The 20,163-nt window shown below is 35.7% G+C and overlaps 1 protein-coding gene across 6 annotated transcripts in view; it reads right to left on the reverse strand.

Moving 5' to 3' along the window:
* The window catches only part of ALCAM (activated leukocyte cell adhesion molecule), a 225,494-nt gene that overhangs the window by 50,307 nt on the left and 155,024 nt on the right, over nt 1-20,163 (reverse strand). For all 6 annotated transcript variants that reach the window (XR_014069082.1, XR_014069078.1, XM_081542946.1 and 3 more), the window contains exons 2-6: nt 16,497-16,597; nt 12,169-12,388; nt 5,834-5,898; nt 4,369-4,456; nt 3,726-3,908 (exon numbers count right to left, since the gene is read on the reverse strand). Coding sequence is in view for 4 of the 6 variants with exons in the window: in XM_081542946.1 (XP_081399072.1) it covers nt 3,726-3,908; nt 4,369-4,456; nt 5,834-5,898; nt 12,169-12,388; nt 16,497-16,597 (657 nt within the window). In the remaining 2 variants the exon portion in view is untranslated. The remainder of the gene's footprint in view (nt 1-3,725; nt 3,909-4,368; nt 4,457-5,833; nt 5,899-12,168; nt 12,389-16,496; nt 16,598-20,163) is intronic.

The raw sequence follows: 20,163 nt of genomic DNA on the forward strand, positions 1-20,163 counted from the left end.
TCCGAATTTGCCTGAGGTAGTTCCCTGACCAGTTCTCAGTACAGTGGGAAAGTCAATAAAGTTTGTCCCCCACTGGCCTTCCATTTCTAGGCCTCCCTCACTCATTCACATGGCCCTTCTCTGCCTGGTTTGGTCTGTCTCATGTCGCTGCAGCACATCTCTGACCAAAGCTGACATCAGAACAGCTAGGAATCATAATTGATCTGACTTTCTGCTTTATTTTAATGCTGCTTCTCTGTATCCCTTCTTCAATAGGCTCTGCCCTGTACTGGAGAGTTGAAGACCTAGACTGAGATCAGGGGGTTAATGTAACACCTTGGAGTTTTAACAGTGGCTTTCTGGATGCCTGCTAATGTGTGTCCAACAAAATTAATGATCTCATACTCTCCCTTTGACTTTGAATTTTACTCTATTAGTAAATCATCAGTCTGCCAGTTACTCCGGCTTTCTCCTTTGCCCCCTCTTATCCACTCAATCACCCAGTCTTAATGACTAATCCTTATATTTTGCATCTGATTCTTCCCTCCTTTCTCCCAACACTTCCCTAGTAAAGATTCTAATTAATCTACATCTGAAACATTGCCACTAAATGTCATTTAGTTCCTCACTGTAAGCCTTTCTATTTTCTACATCTTTATACACATTTTCTCTAAATCAGTTTTGGAAATAGTGCTTTGACTATTACAATGATATTTAAAAGCCTTCATGCATTCCCAATAAGCAAAGATTGAAATAAAAATTTCTTAATCTGGTATCCACAACTGCTTTGAACTTACTTTGGGTAAGAATCATATATCTCAGTACTCAATATATACCCCTACATAATAACCAAAAGGGTCTACTCAATTTTTCTCTTTCTCATCTCTCCATTTATCTTATGTTCATTCATTTGGTTAATACTTGTTTAGTTCAAGTACTAAGTGCTGGAGTTAAAAAGTTGAAAACAGCAATTCCCTGTCCTTAGTGAACTCTCAGTTTATTTATGATGACATCAAACTTATAAATTAAGACTGTAACAACATTAAAACTGCCTAAGATGCATAAGCATAGCAATCACTGGCAGCTTATAGATTCACCAGATGAGGAAGCTTCCAGTAGGAGTTGACCCCGGAGCTAGGTTTTGAAAAATAAGATGTTTGCTGGATAATAAAGGTGACAGTGTGACAGCCTATGAACAGGAATGTACACAATATTATACATGAGGAATCTTGAAAATAGAACAGATTACAGAAGGCAGTGAAGTGGTGAAGGTTGAGAAAGGAAAGGACCATTGCTATAGGAGACTCAAGGCATTTTGAAATTGAGAATGTAAACATCACCCTGAGAGATCTGGGGAGTTGCTGAAGAGTTTTCATCACAGGAGTAACATGTTCACATTTGTATTTTAGAAAGATATTTCTAGCAGCAGCTTGCAGGGCAGTTTGGGGTGAATAGACAGGAAAACTATTTTTGAAGCTGTTACAAAAATACCAGCAATGAGGATGGTGGCATAATCTTAGACAGTGTCAAAAGGCACAATTAGATACACACAAATGAAAGAGGTATACTGTGAATCAGATATACACAGATGAAAGAGGTAGATTCTATAAAACTTTCAAGATGAATTGACCACATTTCTTTTTCTTGAATGTATACTTCTGTACTTTTCATTTAGCTCCTCCTTCTCTTCTCTGAAGTCATCCTGGAGCAACGAAAATTGCTCAGTTGTGTCCAACTCTTTGTAACCCCATGGACTATACAGTGCATGGAGTTCTCCAGGCCAGAAAACTGGAGTGAGTAGCCGTTCCCGTCTCCAGGGGATCTTCCCAACCCAGGGATCGAACCTAGGTCTCCTGCATTGCAGTGCCAGCTGAGCCACCAGGGAAGCCCATGAATACTGGCGTGGGTAGCCTACCCCTTCTCCAGTGAATCTTCCTGATGCAGGAATCAAACCGGGGTCTCATACCTACTGGATGAGAAACTCTAGAGCCAGGTCCAGTAGTCTGTATTCTAACAAGTCCTTCAGGGGATTCTGATGCACACTGATGTTTGGGGATCACTGTTCTTGAACACCTGAACTTTCAGGACTGTTCACTGAGTCTCTGTGGCACTTACCAGTTACAACCTTGCACTGGCAATTTCCTTCTGATGCATATATCTTCTCCATTGGAGAAACCCCTTGAATGTCAGGACTACGTCTTAAACACTTTTGGGTCTTCGCTTTGAAGGCCAGCACTGCATACATTGTGCCTTCTCAAAAGCTCTGCCAAATGTGCCCCACATAGCCAGCCACAGTAAAATCATTTCCTTATTCATCCAAGGACTTTTCTGCCCATCTATTTCCCCATGCTTGATATTCACATATATTCTGTCCTTTCTAAGCCAATTTTCCAATCCTTTTCACTCATCTTGATGTTCTTTCCTATCTTGTACTTCTGTACTTACACCAAGATAGTTTATTTCCAATTGAATATCTCTGAACAGAGTTCTGCTTCCACATAAAGAAATAATAGTTTGATTTTAGATAAGCTGTACATGATGAAATCCTCTCAATCCTTGCTTTTAAATCAAGTTGAAACTTGTTTACAAAGTTTAAGGCAAAACACTTCATGATGGTTAGAGCAAGTGGAATTTCAGTTTTGATCTTCATATAAGATTTTGCACTTCATGGAACCCAAATAGAAATGTAGCTGAGATAACTCTTTGAAGGTTTAATGGGCATTTCTACCCTTTCTCTCAAATAGATGTAGAAGTATTAGGTTATTCTACAACATATGACAGTATTATGGGAATTTCTAATTCATTAAAAATAGTAAAATATTCTGTATTATTCCCTGAAATATATCTCATCTATATGCTTATTAGGTAATAATAGTACTTACTAACAAGCATTTAATATGCTACATATTGTGCTATTTTAGATTTTTCATTTCACTTAATCTCCATAACACCACCATGAGTTAAGTATTATATTTTTCCTATTTCAAAATATGAAAACTGAGACAAAGTAGATAAGCTTCTTTTCTAGAAATACATAGTAACTGACAGCAATGAAACTGGACTGCCAGCATCTTTGCTCTAAATCATATTATCTTGACTTCCATCTTACAGGAAGGAGCACAGCATTGGAGAAAAGGATTCTAATCCAGTTGCTAAAGCTAATTTAGGGCAAGTCTCTGGGTCTCATTTTACTGTTAAATAAAATAATGGACTTAGATCAGATGATCGAGAAAGTTCCTTTGTAGTCTAATATTCCAGGTTTTAAAATCTGTGGTGTAAAGTTAAACAAAACACCTTGGAATTCAACATCCTATCTAACTTATGCAATTGATCTCACTATTAAAATATTTCTCTTTATTAAAATGGAAATTCCATATCTAGAAAACCAATCAGTCATAAGTCTCTACTCATCTGTCATTCATTCAGAAAACCATCAGGAGGCATTCCTAACTCCTACAAAATCCATGACTATGTGCCAGGGTTGAGAATTAACAGAAGAAATCAGACTAAGTTAGAGAATACAGAGGAGATGATTATAAATAACAAAGTAGAGACTGAAAGCTATCATAAGATGGGTGAACATTTATTCTATAGGTATTGCAAAGGGAAGATATTACTTGGATACTATGGAATAGGGATGGGAGTTTGGAAACAGATTCCAAAGAGCTTTTGAATTGGGACTTAAAATAACATTGGAACATTTTTTCTAATACATTAAAATTGTATAATTATATTGAGTTACTTACAGTAAATATCAAAAACTGCTTGTTCAGAGTAAACTGTTTTCTGGCCAGATGGTCCATAATATGTCACAGAGCAGGTGAATGGCATTTGTATATCAGCCTTGGTTGTCTTGTACTCCAGGGATGAAGTCATGGTATAGAGCTGAGTTACTGGGTCCATTTGCTTTCTAAAAATTATGACCACCGCTGAAGAAAATAAAGAACACTAATGGTAGGATCTTTCATCGGAAAATCGCAGCCCTTAATTAACTGTCACAGCAACTTTGAGAAGTGGTTTTGTCCTTCTTACTGCATTTAACAGGAGGGAAAATTGACATGTAGTGAGGTAGATGTCTTTTCAAAAGCATGAATCAGAGACATGGACAGAAATAGAATCCTGGGAATATTATCTCCCACTCACTTTAATTAACTTCTAGAACATGCCACATACAGAAATAATTTTCTCTGCTCTTGATTCTTCTGCACAAGGTCTAAAATGATGTTTTAAAAAATCCCTTACTGATTTAATGGATACTTAAGTAACAAAGAATATAGAGTCATAAATCAAAAGAGGGCAATGCATTTAGACTCAGGATAGTCTAAAGAATGCTTAGACAAGAGAAAGGCAAAACAGGTCACCTGAATTTATTGCCCACTTCTTACCCACCTCCTTCAAGAGGTTGCAGAACTTTTCCATTCCTGTACCATGTGATATTGCCATCTGGATAACTGTCTTTTGAAATGCACTCACCCAACTGCAATATAGAGAGGAAATATTACAACCTTGGTTCCATCAGGGGTTGTCCATTTGAAAGCCCCAGACTCCTCAAGGGATGCAGAGTTACTCCAATGATTTCCTGACCCATTCATTTTACAAGTTCCAACTAAGGGCTGAATGATACACAAAAACAATGTCTTGTGCTTAAAATTATAGTCTTGCCCATTTTAAAATGTGCAGTAGATGCTGCCACCATTAATAAAATCACATTCATTTAAAAGCATTACCCAATTCATTTTGACAGTATTCATTTTTAACATTAACTAAATAACATAACTGCATTAACACTGGTGATTACCATGGTTGATAGATCTGCATTTGAAAGAATCATTAATGGTGTTAAAATGAGGCTGCCTCTCCAACTTCATGCTACATTTCAGATGACATATACTTCACGAACTGTAATCCTCACCACTGTACTTCACATGTGTTTTTAATATTTGTGTGTGTGTGTGTGTGTGTGTCTGTGCATGAGTATGCATGCTCAGCCATGTACGATTCTTTGCAACCCTGTGGACTGTAGCCTGCCAGGCTCCTCTGTTCATGGGATTCTCCAGGCAAGAATACTGGAAATGGAGTAGGTTGTCATTTCCTACTCCAGTTTTTAATATTTAGTATTTATCAAATAATATTATGCAGTCAACTTTAATTTGATTCAAAGAATTTTGAACTTGCTTTTTCCTCCAATAAAGGAAATTTGGGCTATTTTAATTAGTGAAAATGATATTATGAATCAAGTGATGTGCTCATATATGGAACTCTAGTTTTGTCCTTTCTTCAAATCTCCACTAATACGATTGTATAAATCTGATCTTATCCCTTTACTTCAACTTTTCAATGGTTTGTCAGTAGGATAGAGACCAAACATTATACATGACAGAAGGTTTGTCATAATCCAGCCTCTCTTAACTCTTGAGATTTACCTCTTACTGGACTCTCTTGACTACTGGCTGAGCACCCAAAATTCCAGCAGTGCAAATTACGTGTTTCCCAACCATGCCATTTCCTTTCACATGGTATTATTTCATATTGTTGGAAAGCCCTTTCCATCTGCGGTATGCAGAAAATGTACTCATCTACCGTTACTTCATTAAACATTCAGTTCATTCAAACAAGAAAGACTTGTGCTTTTTTTTTTTTTTAAAGAAACTCTCATCTCCCTATCCTCCCTTCAGAAATAATCACACCTTCCTCTATGTCTCCTTTCTACCTTGTGCAGACTTTCTGACTGGTACCTGGAACATTGTCAACTCCACAGAGCAAAGTCTATCTTATTTGTCCTGGCATCTGAGGACAAGAAAAGGCATTCAACAATAGGCTAAGGAAAGGCAATCAATCAAAAACAAGTTCTTACCTTTTTAAGCTGGTCTGTCTCAAGAAATGGGGCTTTGCTTACAATTTCAGGTTTAGATGGTTGCTCTAAAGTTAAACAGAGAAATATTTTAAGTGCATGTGGAAGAAGAAAATGGACATTTGTGATTTGGTTTACAGAAAAATAATTGATTTACTCAAAGTAGAAAAATAAGCAACACAATCAAGTTTTCCCATATAATCTATAATTAATAAATCTAGTTAGCTACCCATTCCAGATATTTGCTTTATTACATTAAATATTATTTTAAATGCTTATTACTTCTGTGAATAAAATATTGGTAACATTTTCTGGATGCTTTATAAACAGTGAGTATGGTTTAGATGGTAACAGAGGCTAATGTATTAGAGAGGATATATTATCTGCAATTGATTACCATGTATACTTTCTACTTATCAATAATTTCCAACTCTTTATTTAGATGAAAACTGGAGTTCACATGAATTTGAATCACAGGGGCGCTTATTTAAAATGCAGATTTCTGAGCTCTACCAGGCCAACTGAATCATAATATCTAGGGGAAATCCTATAAACCTACTTTTAAAACAAGTTCCATTGGGGATTTTGGGGCATAGTGTAGTTTAAGAATCACTGCTCTGAAATCAAGGGAAATATATAGTGGTTAAGGGATGTAGAAGCTCAAGTTTCCTATTATCTCAAACCTTGTCTTTTAAGTGAAGTTATATTATAAAACTATAAATGTGAGAAAATCTTTCAAATTTGGAACCTAAGATAATAAACAGAGGCATTTTCAATATAGGAAGTTCTATAAGCATATATTCTAATAGAGGCTTTGGGAAAAACTGATTACAAATTGGATCAACGTGGTATTATTTAAACTTATTTTATTCTAGCCTTTAGTTGTCTATCATTGACGGATTTTTTAACTTATTAGTTAGCTCTAACAATTAGTCTATAGAAAACAGGTATTTCCTCACATTGTCATTGATTTTTGTGAGTCTCATGAAGAACTATTCTATTCTCAAATAAATAGACAAAGACAACCAGCTATCCTTTCTTCCATAATCTGACTGTCTACCATCACTGTACTTTTACTACCAAACTAAACTCGCTTTTCTATCATTATTATTCGGTTTGGAATTCAGTTATCAGACATGTTACCTAACCAGATCATTATAGGAAACATGAAATAAGACAAAAAGTCTTTGGAACAGCAAAATGGGTGTCACCAAGATTCCAGGCAAAAATAATGTAATCTTCTTCAAGTTAATATCCAGAGTTAATTTTCCCTTTGCAATTATTTTATATTAGAAATTAGAACAATGAATAATAGTAGTGAATTTGCCTATGTGTTGAACTTGTGCTTCAATTATAGGAGGCCTATTTACTATTAATTCTAGAAATATAATTTTCTTGATACAGTTTCCTGAAGAGCAATTATCTATTCTAAATGCACAGATTGAAAAGAAAATATAAGAAAGATTAAAAAGTAGAAGAAAGATAGAAAAATAGAAAAGAATAACAAACAATTACATTAACACAAATAAGAAGTGACCTGGCTACCTGATTGCTAAGAATGTGACCAAAAATTATGAAAAACTGAAAAAATACTCAAAATAAATAGCAATTTCTGGGAAATATGTAGTCTCATACACATCAGCAAGTCTTAATTTTGTCACTATTTTAAAGTAAAATCATTAATGTTCATAATTACAACTTGGGTTATTGATAAAACCTTAAATTATGTTCGGAATCCAATGTTTTATGGCAAATGTCCAATGCCTTTGCGATAGGGCTGCATCCAAAATATTTAAATAGAATGAAAATCCTGGGGTTTGAGTAAGTGAAAGTTCTCTGGGAACTAAAGTCAGCTACTCAGTGACACCTCTCTCAGAGCTCAAAAGAGGTAAGGTATTAAATTAATTTATGTGGTTGATTAAAAGCCAAGATTAACAAGAAAAAAAGAGCAAATAGTTTTCTGTTTCCTCTTCAGTTACTATCTATGCCTGGAATACATATAGATTTGGAAAGATCCTCTAAAAAATTATATTTTTAATAGAAAGTGCAGGTGGGCAGTTTTGTTAGGTTTCACTAATGTCTAGCTCATGAAAATCAGATGACAACTCGGTTAGACACATATTTCCTCTAATGCAGAATATATTCCTCTACTGTAATTTATAAACTCTGTATAACTGTCAATACTGCTGTGGTAAAATTGTTGATCTTTTCCACATGTCCATGTGTGCTTGTTTCCATAAACACTCTCTAAAATTTATTATTTCAATAAAAGAAAGCTGCAGCAAACCCAGGGAAACCTGATGAAAGGATACTTAAAATTTAGTTCTCTTTGTACAGTTGTTCATTTTTCTATTTAGAAGAGAGAGTCATATTGAATATTGAGAAGTAAGGCTAATACCAATTGTATTTCTTTGAGTTATTTTCTCAAACTTTTGTTTCAAACATTTCATATTAAATACATATTTTGCAGGTAACTTTTTCTCATATTAGCTTGTAACAATCGATGAGTATCGGTTAGAGGACCATAAAAGAGGACGTGTACTATTTTAGCAAAATTGCATATTGATTCCAAAGTGTTTAAAAAAGCTTTATGTGAATTACATCTTAATATGATTCATGGATTCATAACTAAGTATGGAATTGAAAGGAAAAGTCATGTCACAAATTTATTAGCATTATTAAAATAATTTTGTCAAGGGTTTCACAGCGAGGTGAGGATGAAGCAATGAACATAAAACTGCTCTATATCACCCAAAATGCACTAGAGTTATTCTCAAAAGCCACACAGAGGACAGCTCAATTTGATATGGGAGGAGAGCAAGAAGAGGCAGGTGCATGGCTACAGTGAATCAAGGATGCTTCTCTCAGTATTTTCTCGACAATCACCTCTTGATATACTTTAAGTAATCATCATGAACATGAAATTATAGTTTATTTTCCTTATGAGATGAGAAGAGGTATTAGTTTTTACATTTAAAGGATCAAAATGAAATATACAGGGAAGATCTCATTTGTTGAAAGGGTTATTTTCTGCTTCTTTCATTAAAAAAAAAAAAGAAGTGACTTGCAGTTGAATTTGAATAATTTTCACAGGGAGAGTTGGAGGAGGGATACTCAGTTCTGATAAATATTGAGCACAGTGTCCAAATGAAAGCTCTAAAATAACACTATGATGTCAACCATTACTAGGACAAGAGCTGGCTGGTCCAGGTAGACACCAGACTCGAAGTCACAGAAATAGTCTTCCTTTTAACACCACACACACCAGTGCAGAAGATTAGGCTGGATTGTGATTTTCAAAGCCTTTTTAGTGCTCAAGCCCTTCTCTCATTTTTTTTTCCCCTGAACAAAATATCATGAAAAAACTTTGAAATATTGAGTGACTAGAATTCTAGTTAATCAAGTAGAAGCAGCTCCTCACTTTCCTCAGCCTTATTCATTAGCTCCTCAAAAGAATCGTAGGAACAGAGTGGGAAAACCAGCACCTAGTCTGAAGTACTCACTTACAGATGAGGAGAGACTCCCACCCCTTGCCCTGACTAGTGAAGTCACTTGTCCAAGGTCAGAAATTAGTAGCAGATCTAACAAAGATAGATCTCCTGATGACCAGTTCAGTGATTTTCCTATTATACCACCGACAGCCATTCAGCCATTTGGATCTCTGGGCACGCATTCAACCTCTAAGACTTTTGCACAATCACGACAATGAATCTTTGGGAGAACTTTTAAAGGTTTGCTCTTGCTAAGGGATAGTTTTATTAACTTCAAATGTACATTAAATGCAAAAAGTCTGATTTTAGTGCCATTTAACTACCAAACAAACAAAAATGCCTTATTAGTGGCGACAAAGCATGGGACTTATTTTGGATCTGGTCTGCCTTACTGGCATGATTTCTTGCATGAGAGATATAGCTTAGAACTGAATAAACAAACCTTCATCAAAGTAATAAAGTCATCAGTCATGGACTCTAGTTTGAATGAAAACAGTTTGACTTTGCTTATGAGGCGGACACTCTGCAGCAAGCTGATTTGGGATTAGCTCACGTTAACCATACTCATTCTGTGGTACACAATGCATGTTGCTAGGTGACTCAACAGAAGGAAACAGAGGACTGATTGATGAGCCTAGTAACTCTTAAGTGACTGCAATATATACATGCACAGAATGAAAGCCTCCATGTCACAGCTGCTATTTGCTTCACAAATAACGATCCAAAGTAAATTCATTATTTTTTAAAAAAGGAAAGTCCCTATATGCTCTTGCAAACTCTTTCTTTATCATGATCTGTGCTGTTTATTTAATTGGACTTGGAAGGTCCCACAGTTGCTAGTATAAAACCCCATTTTCAAAAATGTATAACTCATCTATTTAAATTCTCCCTGGCTCAGAGCCTGAAATGCAAATTCTGTTTCTGAGAATCACTTTGTTTTCAACAACATTCAAAAGAGAAGGGGGTAGCAGGAGCTGATGGTATGCAGGGTGTGAGTTTGTTTTTACAATCATAGATATCCCTTGTATTTCAAAGCAGCTTACAAATTTTATCAAATTAAGCCAACTGAACTTTGGGGCATTTAAAAAATTATATTCTAAAAATTGTATTCTGAAATGGAACAACCTGGATTTTCTCAACTTTCTTGTAGACTGTCTTGATATTTGGTAATTTTAACATAATAACAAGAAATGTGACAATGACACCAATACACACAATCTTTAGAGTGATGTGACTTAATCTCTGTACCTACTGTAGTACATTCTGGTATGCTTATATTTATGATGTCATGGCCTTATTAAAAGATTTTGGATTCTCTCTTCAGAAAAAATGTTTCTAGCAGTGCAAAATTCATCTTCCAAATAACATAAAAGTTAAATAAAAGGAAAGAAAAAATACATGGGACTTTGGCAAATACAGGATGGAGATTATTTGGGGTGTTTTCTAGAAGGGGGCATAACTGAGAAACACTTGGTACTTGGTTTGATCCATAAAGTAACTGAATTGTGTTGATGGTTTCTGGAAAATGCCTTCTAAGCTGAAAGGTAATCAACTGAAACATGTAATATGCTTTTACATGGTTCTTCTGGAGAACAAAGGCTTCTTTGATAGTATAAGCACTCTTTGAATCCTTGTCGTGAGCCCAAAGGAGCTTTGAAGTCCATATAAATGCTTAAGGGACCGTCCTACTTAGTTGCATGGGCTATTACAAGAGAAACAGGAAAAATCCAAGGTTACTTGCTGTAATAGCAAGGCCCTCTGGGTTTCTTTCTTCCTTGTTTATTTTAATAATTTCTAGGTGCTGTCAAGTTATCAGAAAACAGTGGAAAAAACTGAAAAGTGAGACCTTCTTCCCTAATTAAAAAAGACTGGCATTCTGAAACCTTTGAGACCTATTTTTCTCCCTGTAATTTCTAAGGTATTATGATGTAATGAAGGTGGGATATTTTATTTAAATATTAAAAGATAAAACATTTTAATTAGAACTTCTCAAGTCATTTTGTTGCAGAGCTATTTGCACCCTCACATTAACTACATAGTATCATTAACCCAAGTAACCTACAGTAATTACTCCAAGCTTCTTCTACAACTTCTCTTCTTCCAATCTTACTCTACTTTTTCCCCCTTGATGGATTCCACGTACACCTTCAGAGTGTGGTGAACTTCTTTATTTTATGGCAATTTTCTAAACCACTTGAATACTCTCAGAACGTAAATCAACAAGCATTAAGCACTTAAGGCCAGAATGTGTGTGTGTACATACACATATACATATATACGTATACAGAAAACTTAGGTCTCCTGCTTGTATTTTGTTATTGTTATACATCAAAATAGAAATTTTATATGGTTTAGCCTAATGCATATTTATGTATGTATTGATATGCATGAATATGTATATCAAAAATGTTCAATTTTTTCCATAACATTGTACAGAAAAACCCGATGAACTTTCTGGCCAACCCAATATTATGCATCTATGTATTAGTATCTATCACATAACATTTATTTGTACATGTCAGTGAAAGTAAAAGTTCATAGGCTAGTTTTTATTTAACAGTACTTCATATCACAGAAATTTTAACCAACAAAACAACAGAATATTCTTTTATTCCCTCATTGCAAATAAAATAATTTTCTGTTTGTTTGTTAGATAAAATTCTTATTTGAATTTCAGGTTTTTGTTTTTCTCACTGACAGCATGCGTGAGCAGAACGAAGATCTCTAGAAGTCCTCTTACATGATACCTGCTGTGGAGACACTACAGAGAGTTCAGCCTTCTTTCTAAAGAACATTTTCTGGGACCAATCATCAATCCCACTTAGCAGTTACACTCAGACTACTTACTGAACACCTTGACTACTGTAGGAGCCTCAAACACGTTGTCCTCAGTTACTAGCATGCACACAAATCTCTTTTCATCACTGATCCTTGCATTACTGATAGAAAGAGTGTAGTTTTCTGAGAGGTTCAATCTGTCTTTGTATTCTGGTACATCGTCGTACTGCACACTTTTCTTTGTAGAGGACCTGAAGGCAATAAATACTGGGGAGCCATCGGGCTTTTCCTAAAAGTTAAAGTAATAATACATTAAAAAACAGGCATATTTAGACATTTGGGAATACAGTCAGAGCAACAAAATTTTCTTGGCCACGTTATTCTATTGAAATTTGTAGTTCTGTCCAATAAGAATAATTTTGGATATGAGCCTCACATAAATCTTTTGTTACAGAGGATCACTCTTCATAAGGGAAAAGCTTTAAGTTCTTCTAGAGCTATCAGTAAGTATACAAACATGAAAGGATGGAGCTTAAGGGATCCCAGCTTTTCTTGCATCTGAAGGACAGAATTGGTATCTGTTTTGAAATTGACAAGGATTGGCCTTATGTCTAATATAAAAGAAAAATAGGTGAAAACAAACGTGTTTTGTGTTATGTTACAAAAGGATTTTCAGCTAACTATCACAGCAACATATGCTTGAGCTGCAAACACTCATTTAGATAATCCTAGGCAATTATCTTTAGCATGCTCATTACTTTAATCCATATACTTTATGTGCCCACACTTTTCAGTTTTAGTCAGAACTGACACAGCCAACCTTTACACATAACATAGGTTAATGAATCTTCATGGAGGAACAGTATATTTGCCCTTGCAAAAGGATCATGTCCATTAAAGCAACAGAATCCGATTAATCACTGAAACCCATGGTTTTGCTATCTGAGTCATAAAACTTAGCTCAGAGGGCTTTCATACAAAAACTTATTATCAAAATAAAATATAATCAGGCATATACACTTATGCCAAGAGTACTGAGACATATAATTCATTTCTTCCTTTGCTCTCACAAACATTCTTTTACCTAACAACAATAATCTAAAATAAGGGCCAATCTCTCTTCTACTTGGGGCTTCCCAGGTGGCGCTAGTGGTAAAGAATCTGCCTGCAATGCAGGAGCCACAGGAGATGTGGGTTTGATCCCTGGGTGGGGAATATCCCTTGGAGGAGGGTATGGCAACCCACTCCAGTATTATTGCCTGGAGAATCCCATGGACAGAGGAGTCTGGGCTACTACAGTCCATGGAGTCGCAAAGAATTGGACAAGACTGAGCAACTGAACACACATGCTCGTACTCTCTTCTATTAACCTCACACGGTCTTGAAGAAAATAAAATATAATAAAACATTTTAAAGTGTATGGCAAATTTCAAGGTGTTAAGAGAAGTAACATTTTAAAAATTATTTTATTTACTACTGTTATGAACTCAATGCCTGTGACCCTCCCAAAGTTGTATGTCTAACCCCTAAGCCCCAGTATGGGCCTCTAAGAGGTGATTAGGTTTAGATGAGGTCTTTGGGATGGTACCCTCATGATGGAATTAGCGCCCTTATAAGAAGAGGAAGAAGCATGAGCGCACTCTCTCTCAACGAGAACACAGAGAAGAGGTCCTGTGTGCACATAGCAAGTGGCAGTGTTGGCAAATTGGGAATAGGGCCCTCTTCAAGAACTGAATCAGCTGGAACCTTGATTTTGGACTGCTCAGCCTCCAGAACTCTGAGAAATAAACATCTGTTTATTTAAACTACCACTCTGTAGTAGTTTGTTATTGCAGCCAAAGATGACTAAGACAATTACTAAGCTAAAATTGGAGTCCAAAAGGTTCAGTTGGTTGAATATCTGAATATATCAGTAACATTCTCTTTAAATCTTTTAATATTGCTACAGGTTTACAGCACAAATCCTTGTACTAAATCATTCCTTCATTAAGAAAAACACGTTAGACCAGTATCTTAAATTTCTATAGTTGTTCACTCATGCAAGAAATGACAGTTATTACATTTTGAGCACTTACTATAAGCCAGGGTACTTTCTTTGGGCTTCCTATGCATTAATGGATTTAATACTCATAACAACCCTGTAAATTACACATAATACTGGCCTCATTTATAGACAATGGAGACAGAGGTTGGTTAAATAACTGGTCCAGGGCCCCAGCCAGTGTATCTCAGCAGAGCCAAGACTGGAGCTTCACAGCCTGGCTCCATTATGACTACATTATATCACTCTTGACAGCCTCAGATGCTTCTTCTGTACCAGGCACAGAGGTGGATGCAGTAGGAGTGGGGTAGGGTGGGGTGCACAGGGAGGTATGATCTCCATTCACAGGGAGATTACCATGCAGTTAGAAACAAATCCATCTTTCCTCTGGGTTTGCTCCCTTTCACTCTTTCCAAATCTGTTCTTTGTCTTTCAGGTTACATTAAATTAGAGGTTGTATACTGCATCTGGGAATCAAGACTGCTTTCAGAGCATATGGTACTTCAAATATAGCTCATCAGTTTATTGCTGAAGCTTTTTATTTCATTAACAGTTTGAAACCTGCCATTATTGTTTCTTTTCACTGCCATTGTGCCAGTTCAGTTTAGGTGAAAAATATTCCCTGGGCATCAGAAATGTCGATAATCACAGAATTTTTTCACCACTGGATTCCATTTATGTTAGCACTAAGTTTGACTCTAGGTGGTAGCCTCCCAGACACTTGGGATTTTAGGATTGTGAATAGACTTTGTCCTCATAGGCCTTAACTTTGTATTTCCATTTGTATACAGAACCAGAAATAGTTAAAAATTACCCAGGGTGAGCTGGATATTAGGAGGAGGGAACAGGGAAGTGCTATGCTGCCTTACCTTCTTCTTCTGCCTTCACCTGCCCCATCACACACTGTGTTTAGAACTCAGTGGTACACACTCACAACAGTTTACATTTTTCACGCAATTACCATGTGCCAAGTACTAGGTAAGTATTCTTATATGAATTACTTCATGTAACCGTCACAACAGTGTAAGGAAGATTATCATTATCATCTCATTTTTTTTCCCATGAGAAAATGGGGATTAATTCACTTGTCTGGAATTCTATAGCCAGTACATGATAGCTTATGCCAGTCTGACTTCAAAACCTGTACTTTAAGAGATTGTGTTTCACTACCCCTTGGATGCAACTATGCACATTTCTATTCTGTGGAACATTTGTTCTTGCAGATATCTGAGAGAAAAAGTTGTGTGGTTCAATAAACCTAAGAAATGAATGAACTCAGACAATTCATCATGTAGCTTAATATAGGAAAGGCTCTGAGAAGTACTGTTATAAAACAGTTTTCAAAAATTATTGGACCATCAAATCCTTTTCCTATTCCAATATCTTTTAACATTTCAAGGACCTAGGGAAAATTTGCCAATTGTGTTCAATGAAACATATGTCCTCTGTTCAAACTTGCAAACTATTGTGAGTCTTATGTGATCTAGCACTGGGAAATGGTGCCACACAGATACTTTTTGTTGGTTTTGGTAAATAGATTGAGGTATTTTATCAGTCAAAGTTTTCCAGCCTTTCCATTTCACCTACTAGGATAGCAACCCTGCATTTCCAAACCCATCTGTACCTTGATACCTGAGAAAATATGATTTTGCTATCTGTAAGAAATGAATGGATGAGATGGTTGGATGGCATCATCAATTCGATGGACATGAGTTTGAGCAAGCTCCGGGAGTTGGTGATGGACAGGGAAGCCTGACGTGCTGTCCATGAGGTCACAAAGAGTCAGACACAACTGAACGACTAAACTGAACTGAAAAAATGAATAAAATCAGCAATGTTAAATTTTAAAGGAAGATACCACATCAACTGAGTTGTAAGACCAAGTACCAGAAACAGGCTTCTAATACTGATGACTAGTTTTCAGTGAACATTTGAATGCTCTGGTTCCTGGTACATCTTGCTTTGAAAGTAACCACACCAAACAAAACATGAGTATGTAGAGAATGGCAACTGTTTTCCTCTAAGCTCTGTCCTATACTCCCTGAGTTTATTCTGGAATTCTGCCATTTCTTTTGCTTTGAACACTTCAGCGTGACTCTTTCAGACTAATCTGAGCTAAGAATTATCTGTTTATTGGCTTTATTTTAAAATAGCATTTGAAAAAAATATAAAATAGCATTTGTTATATAAGGAATTATTCTTTTGATATGCTCAACACATTAATTTCATCTTCTTACATTTACACTCACAGTTGAATATTACCATTATGTTATTTGAAATTCACCTTTACTCATACAAGGAATTTTCTTTAAAAAACTGGAGGCAACTAACCAAGTCCTAGATAGGTTACACTTACATATTTCCATTTGCCAAACATGAGATTCTGAGGTACATCAACTCGGCAAGGCATGATAATGGTATCTCCATATGCTGAGTTTACAGTATACCATCCAAGACCTTTAAAGAAAAGGAACAAAAGAGAGACAGAAGAGTTCAAATATTCTCTTGAAGCAGCAAAGCAAATAACTTCAGTACAAGATACAAGTCTTAGTGAAGGTTATGGATTATAATTTTATCTTAAATGAAATACAATAAATTATGCAGTTAGAACATATTTCCTATCTAAATATCAACAGCTCTTATTTACTAAGCCTTTGAATGTCATATGATTCAAATCTATAAAACTCTCAATTTTAGCATGGGTGCATGATAAGTCGCTTCAGTGGTGTCCGATTCTTTGCAGCCCTGTGGTATGTGGCGTGCCAGGATCCTCTTGTCCATGGAATTCTCCAGGAAAGAATACTGGAGTGGGTTGCCATGCCCTCCTCCAGGGAATTTTCATGATGTAGGGATAGAGCCTGCATCTCCTGCGGCTCCTGTATTGTAGGTGGATTCTTTACCACTGAGCCACTGGTGAAGCCCCATAAAAATGAGTAGTATATGCCAAAGGAACCGTATAGCATCTAGGGTTTATTTCACCTTCAGCTGTATTATATAAGGAGAAAATGCACTGTAATTCATAGAAACAGGACTACACAAAGAGATTAATATGCTTAAATTTTTCAAAACTGGGTGTAAATATATTTGTGTTTTTCATTTGAAAATACTCTTAAATTGAGCTTCTGGAAAATTGTAAAAACTATCAAAAACTAAGAACAAGTACAAATAAGCCCACAACTGAATCTTAATTATAAGTGGTAAAATGAGCATGAAAGTGCCTTGCTTTACTGTAGTAATGGTTAAAATACTAGTTTTCATTTTAACTATACACAAAATATTAACATAAGAATCTGTAGGGAATTCCCTGGCAGTCCAGTGGTTAGAACTTTGCACTTTCACTACTAGAGTGAGGGTTCAATCCCAGGTTGGGGAAACAAGATCCTGCAAACTGGGAGAGGGCAAAAAAAGAAAAGAATTTGTAGTATGAAATTTCTTCATGAAATGATTACACTACTTTTTTTGGTAGACAATGTAACTTAAGCAATTGTTTTGCTACTAAAGTACAGAAAACTTCCTTATTTAATTCTTTATTGAAAATAATGCAAATGATAACTAATTGAATTATCAATAATATCTACATTTTTCATAGATATGTAACATACTATTCAAATTTATGACATTTAAAGAAACATAGGCATTTAACTTGGCAATAATAGAGTATTTAGGAAATCTAGCAGATCTTTTTACCTTATTTTACTTATAACTGTCTTTAAGATTAGATACATGTACAATTATTTAATTGTATTAAATGATTTAATATCTATTAAGATACCTCATAATGGGATGCCTGGAAAATCCCATGGACGGAGGAGCCTGGTAGGCTGCAGTCCATGGGGTCGCAAAGAGTCGGACACGACTGAACGACTTCACTTTCCCTTTTCACTTTCATGCATTGGAGAAGGAAATGGCAACCCACTCCAGTATTCTTGCCTAGAGAATCCCAGGGACGGGGGAGCCTGGTGGGCTGCCGTCTATGGGGTCGCACAGAGTTGGACACGACTGAAGCGATTTAGCAAGCAGCAGCAGCATAATGGGATGCAGAGTGTGAAGGGGCTAACTAAACTGAAGAGAAAAACAAACGATATTTTGTCCACCAGGTGGTGCTAAAGTGCAAGGCTAAGGCAATGTACAATACATAAATAAGACCATCTTATGACTTTCTAAAGAAACAAGACAGAGTGGATACTATCTTTCACTGTTACCCATGAGTCACAACATGTACAAAAATTTCATACTAACCTTAGTAAAGAAAGAAAAGGAATTCTGTCAACTGAGGAAGGTACTTTCCTTTAAAGCAATTTTGCTCCAGTGAACAAAAACATTACAGAGAACACAAACTTTCACAAAAATAAACCACACAATTACTTTCCAGGATTTTTAACATCATTAAAATGAAGAATACAAAGTATAGTATAAGCCATAGAATGTGTTTTTAACTTGCTATCTGTGACAAAATTTGACTAAAACTTTTATTGTATATTATTTTATAATGAAAAATTAAACTTTTCCATCAGTAATTTTCAATTGTTTAGTGTCAATCATATTGTGATTTAAATTCCTTTTTATCATAAATCATTGAAGAGCATAAGACTGTAAATGAAGAAATAGTCTCTTCAGCTTTATTAAAATAAAAATTGTAAGATTTAGACATGTGGTTGCAGACAAGCAAACTTGTGGCAGTTAAGAAACTGCTTTATTTCACAAAATAAAACTTGGTTTCGTGCAATACTTTGGATCCTAAATGTGGAACTTGTATCATGTATTTTAGGATCTGTTCAAGCACTGTACACAGGGGCAGGTTTTCCAAGCCATGGAAACAATTTTGTGATTCAGTATTCTGTTTTTTTCATGACTATAAGCAGGACATTAGAATATGTAATGACTCTAGAAAGTTGTGAATCTCTTCCTTAAACTATGGCAAGACATGCATGTCTAATTATTTTCTGTATTATAAAAACATCTTCTTTTGACAACTGATGGTGGTCCCATGGTTGGTCCAGGAGTGAAAACAGATGACAGAGCCTAGGTACCAATGAGGTGATCCTTTGCTAGGTAAAGGGAAATAAAAAATGCCCTTTCCAAAAAACGTAATGCTCTGCTCTATCTTACAGAACATTTTTCTTTCCTCTTCTCTATAAAGCTTCAATATACAGCAAACTTTATAATTTTATAATTTATTTAAAATTTTAAAATGTTATAATTTTATAATTGAAATTAAACCTATATGAATTTCAAGTACATAATGTATTAGCATGATGAAAGCATAATTACAGCAGGGAAGGGAACACATTTTTTTAACCACAGTATCCCAGGGATAATTTCTGGCATTTAATGGGCATCTAATAAGATAATTTTTCATTTGAATCTTGTGGAATCCTTTTCACTTTAGTCATCAAATTAATATCTTTGAAACCAGGGAGACGTTGACAACACTGGAACTTTCAAAATTCTTATTCCTGTCACCTACTGTAAAGGCTGTCATGTACTATCTTCAATGTTTAGGGAACATGGATTTGAGCTTGAATAGCATGCTCTCACTTGAAGAGAAGCAAACACAAATTTGACGTTTTTATGAGTTTATGGATGAAATTACAGGACAGAACATTTCTTCCTTCCATTTCAAGAGAAATGAAGGACTGTTTGTACTCCATGATTTGTAAAAGTCCCTAAGAAACGCCTTTTCTTTACCCGTGGTGACCATAAAACAGAGTTGTTTTTAAAAGTACTTGCAAATTTATGGATTGGGTCTTCTAGTGACAGCTCGATATCCAAAATTAGCCATGACAGGACTTCCCAGAAACATAGGGCAGTCAGACATTTGACAAGAATGAGCACAGTAGGTAAAAGAGCAAGAGAGAAGAGAGCGAAGCCCTGGTCTACAGACTGAGGGCAGAATGAGTGATAATCATTTGGAAGGCATTAGGAGCCACAATCACAATGATTTTAGAAATAATTTTCAAGTTTGCCATATTCATCAACTTTCCTCTTCAGGTAGGAGTATAGTGGCTCCCAGGTTCATCTGA

This window comes from Giraffa tippelskirchi, chromosome 2, assembly GCF_054371585.1.
Source record: "Giraffa tippelskirchi isolate mGirTip1 chromosome 2, T2T-mGirTip1v1.2.pri, whole genome shotgun sequence".
In the NCBI taxonomy this organism is placed as follows: Eukaryota; Metazoa; Chordata; class Mammalia; order Artiodactyla; family Giraffidae; genus Giraffa; species Giraffa tippelskirchi.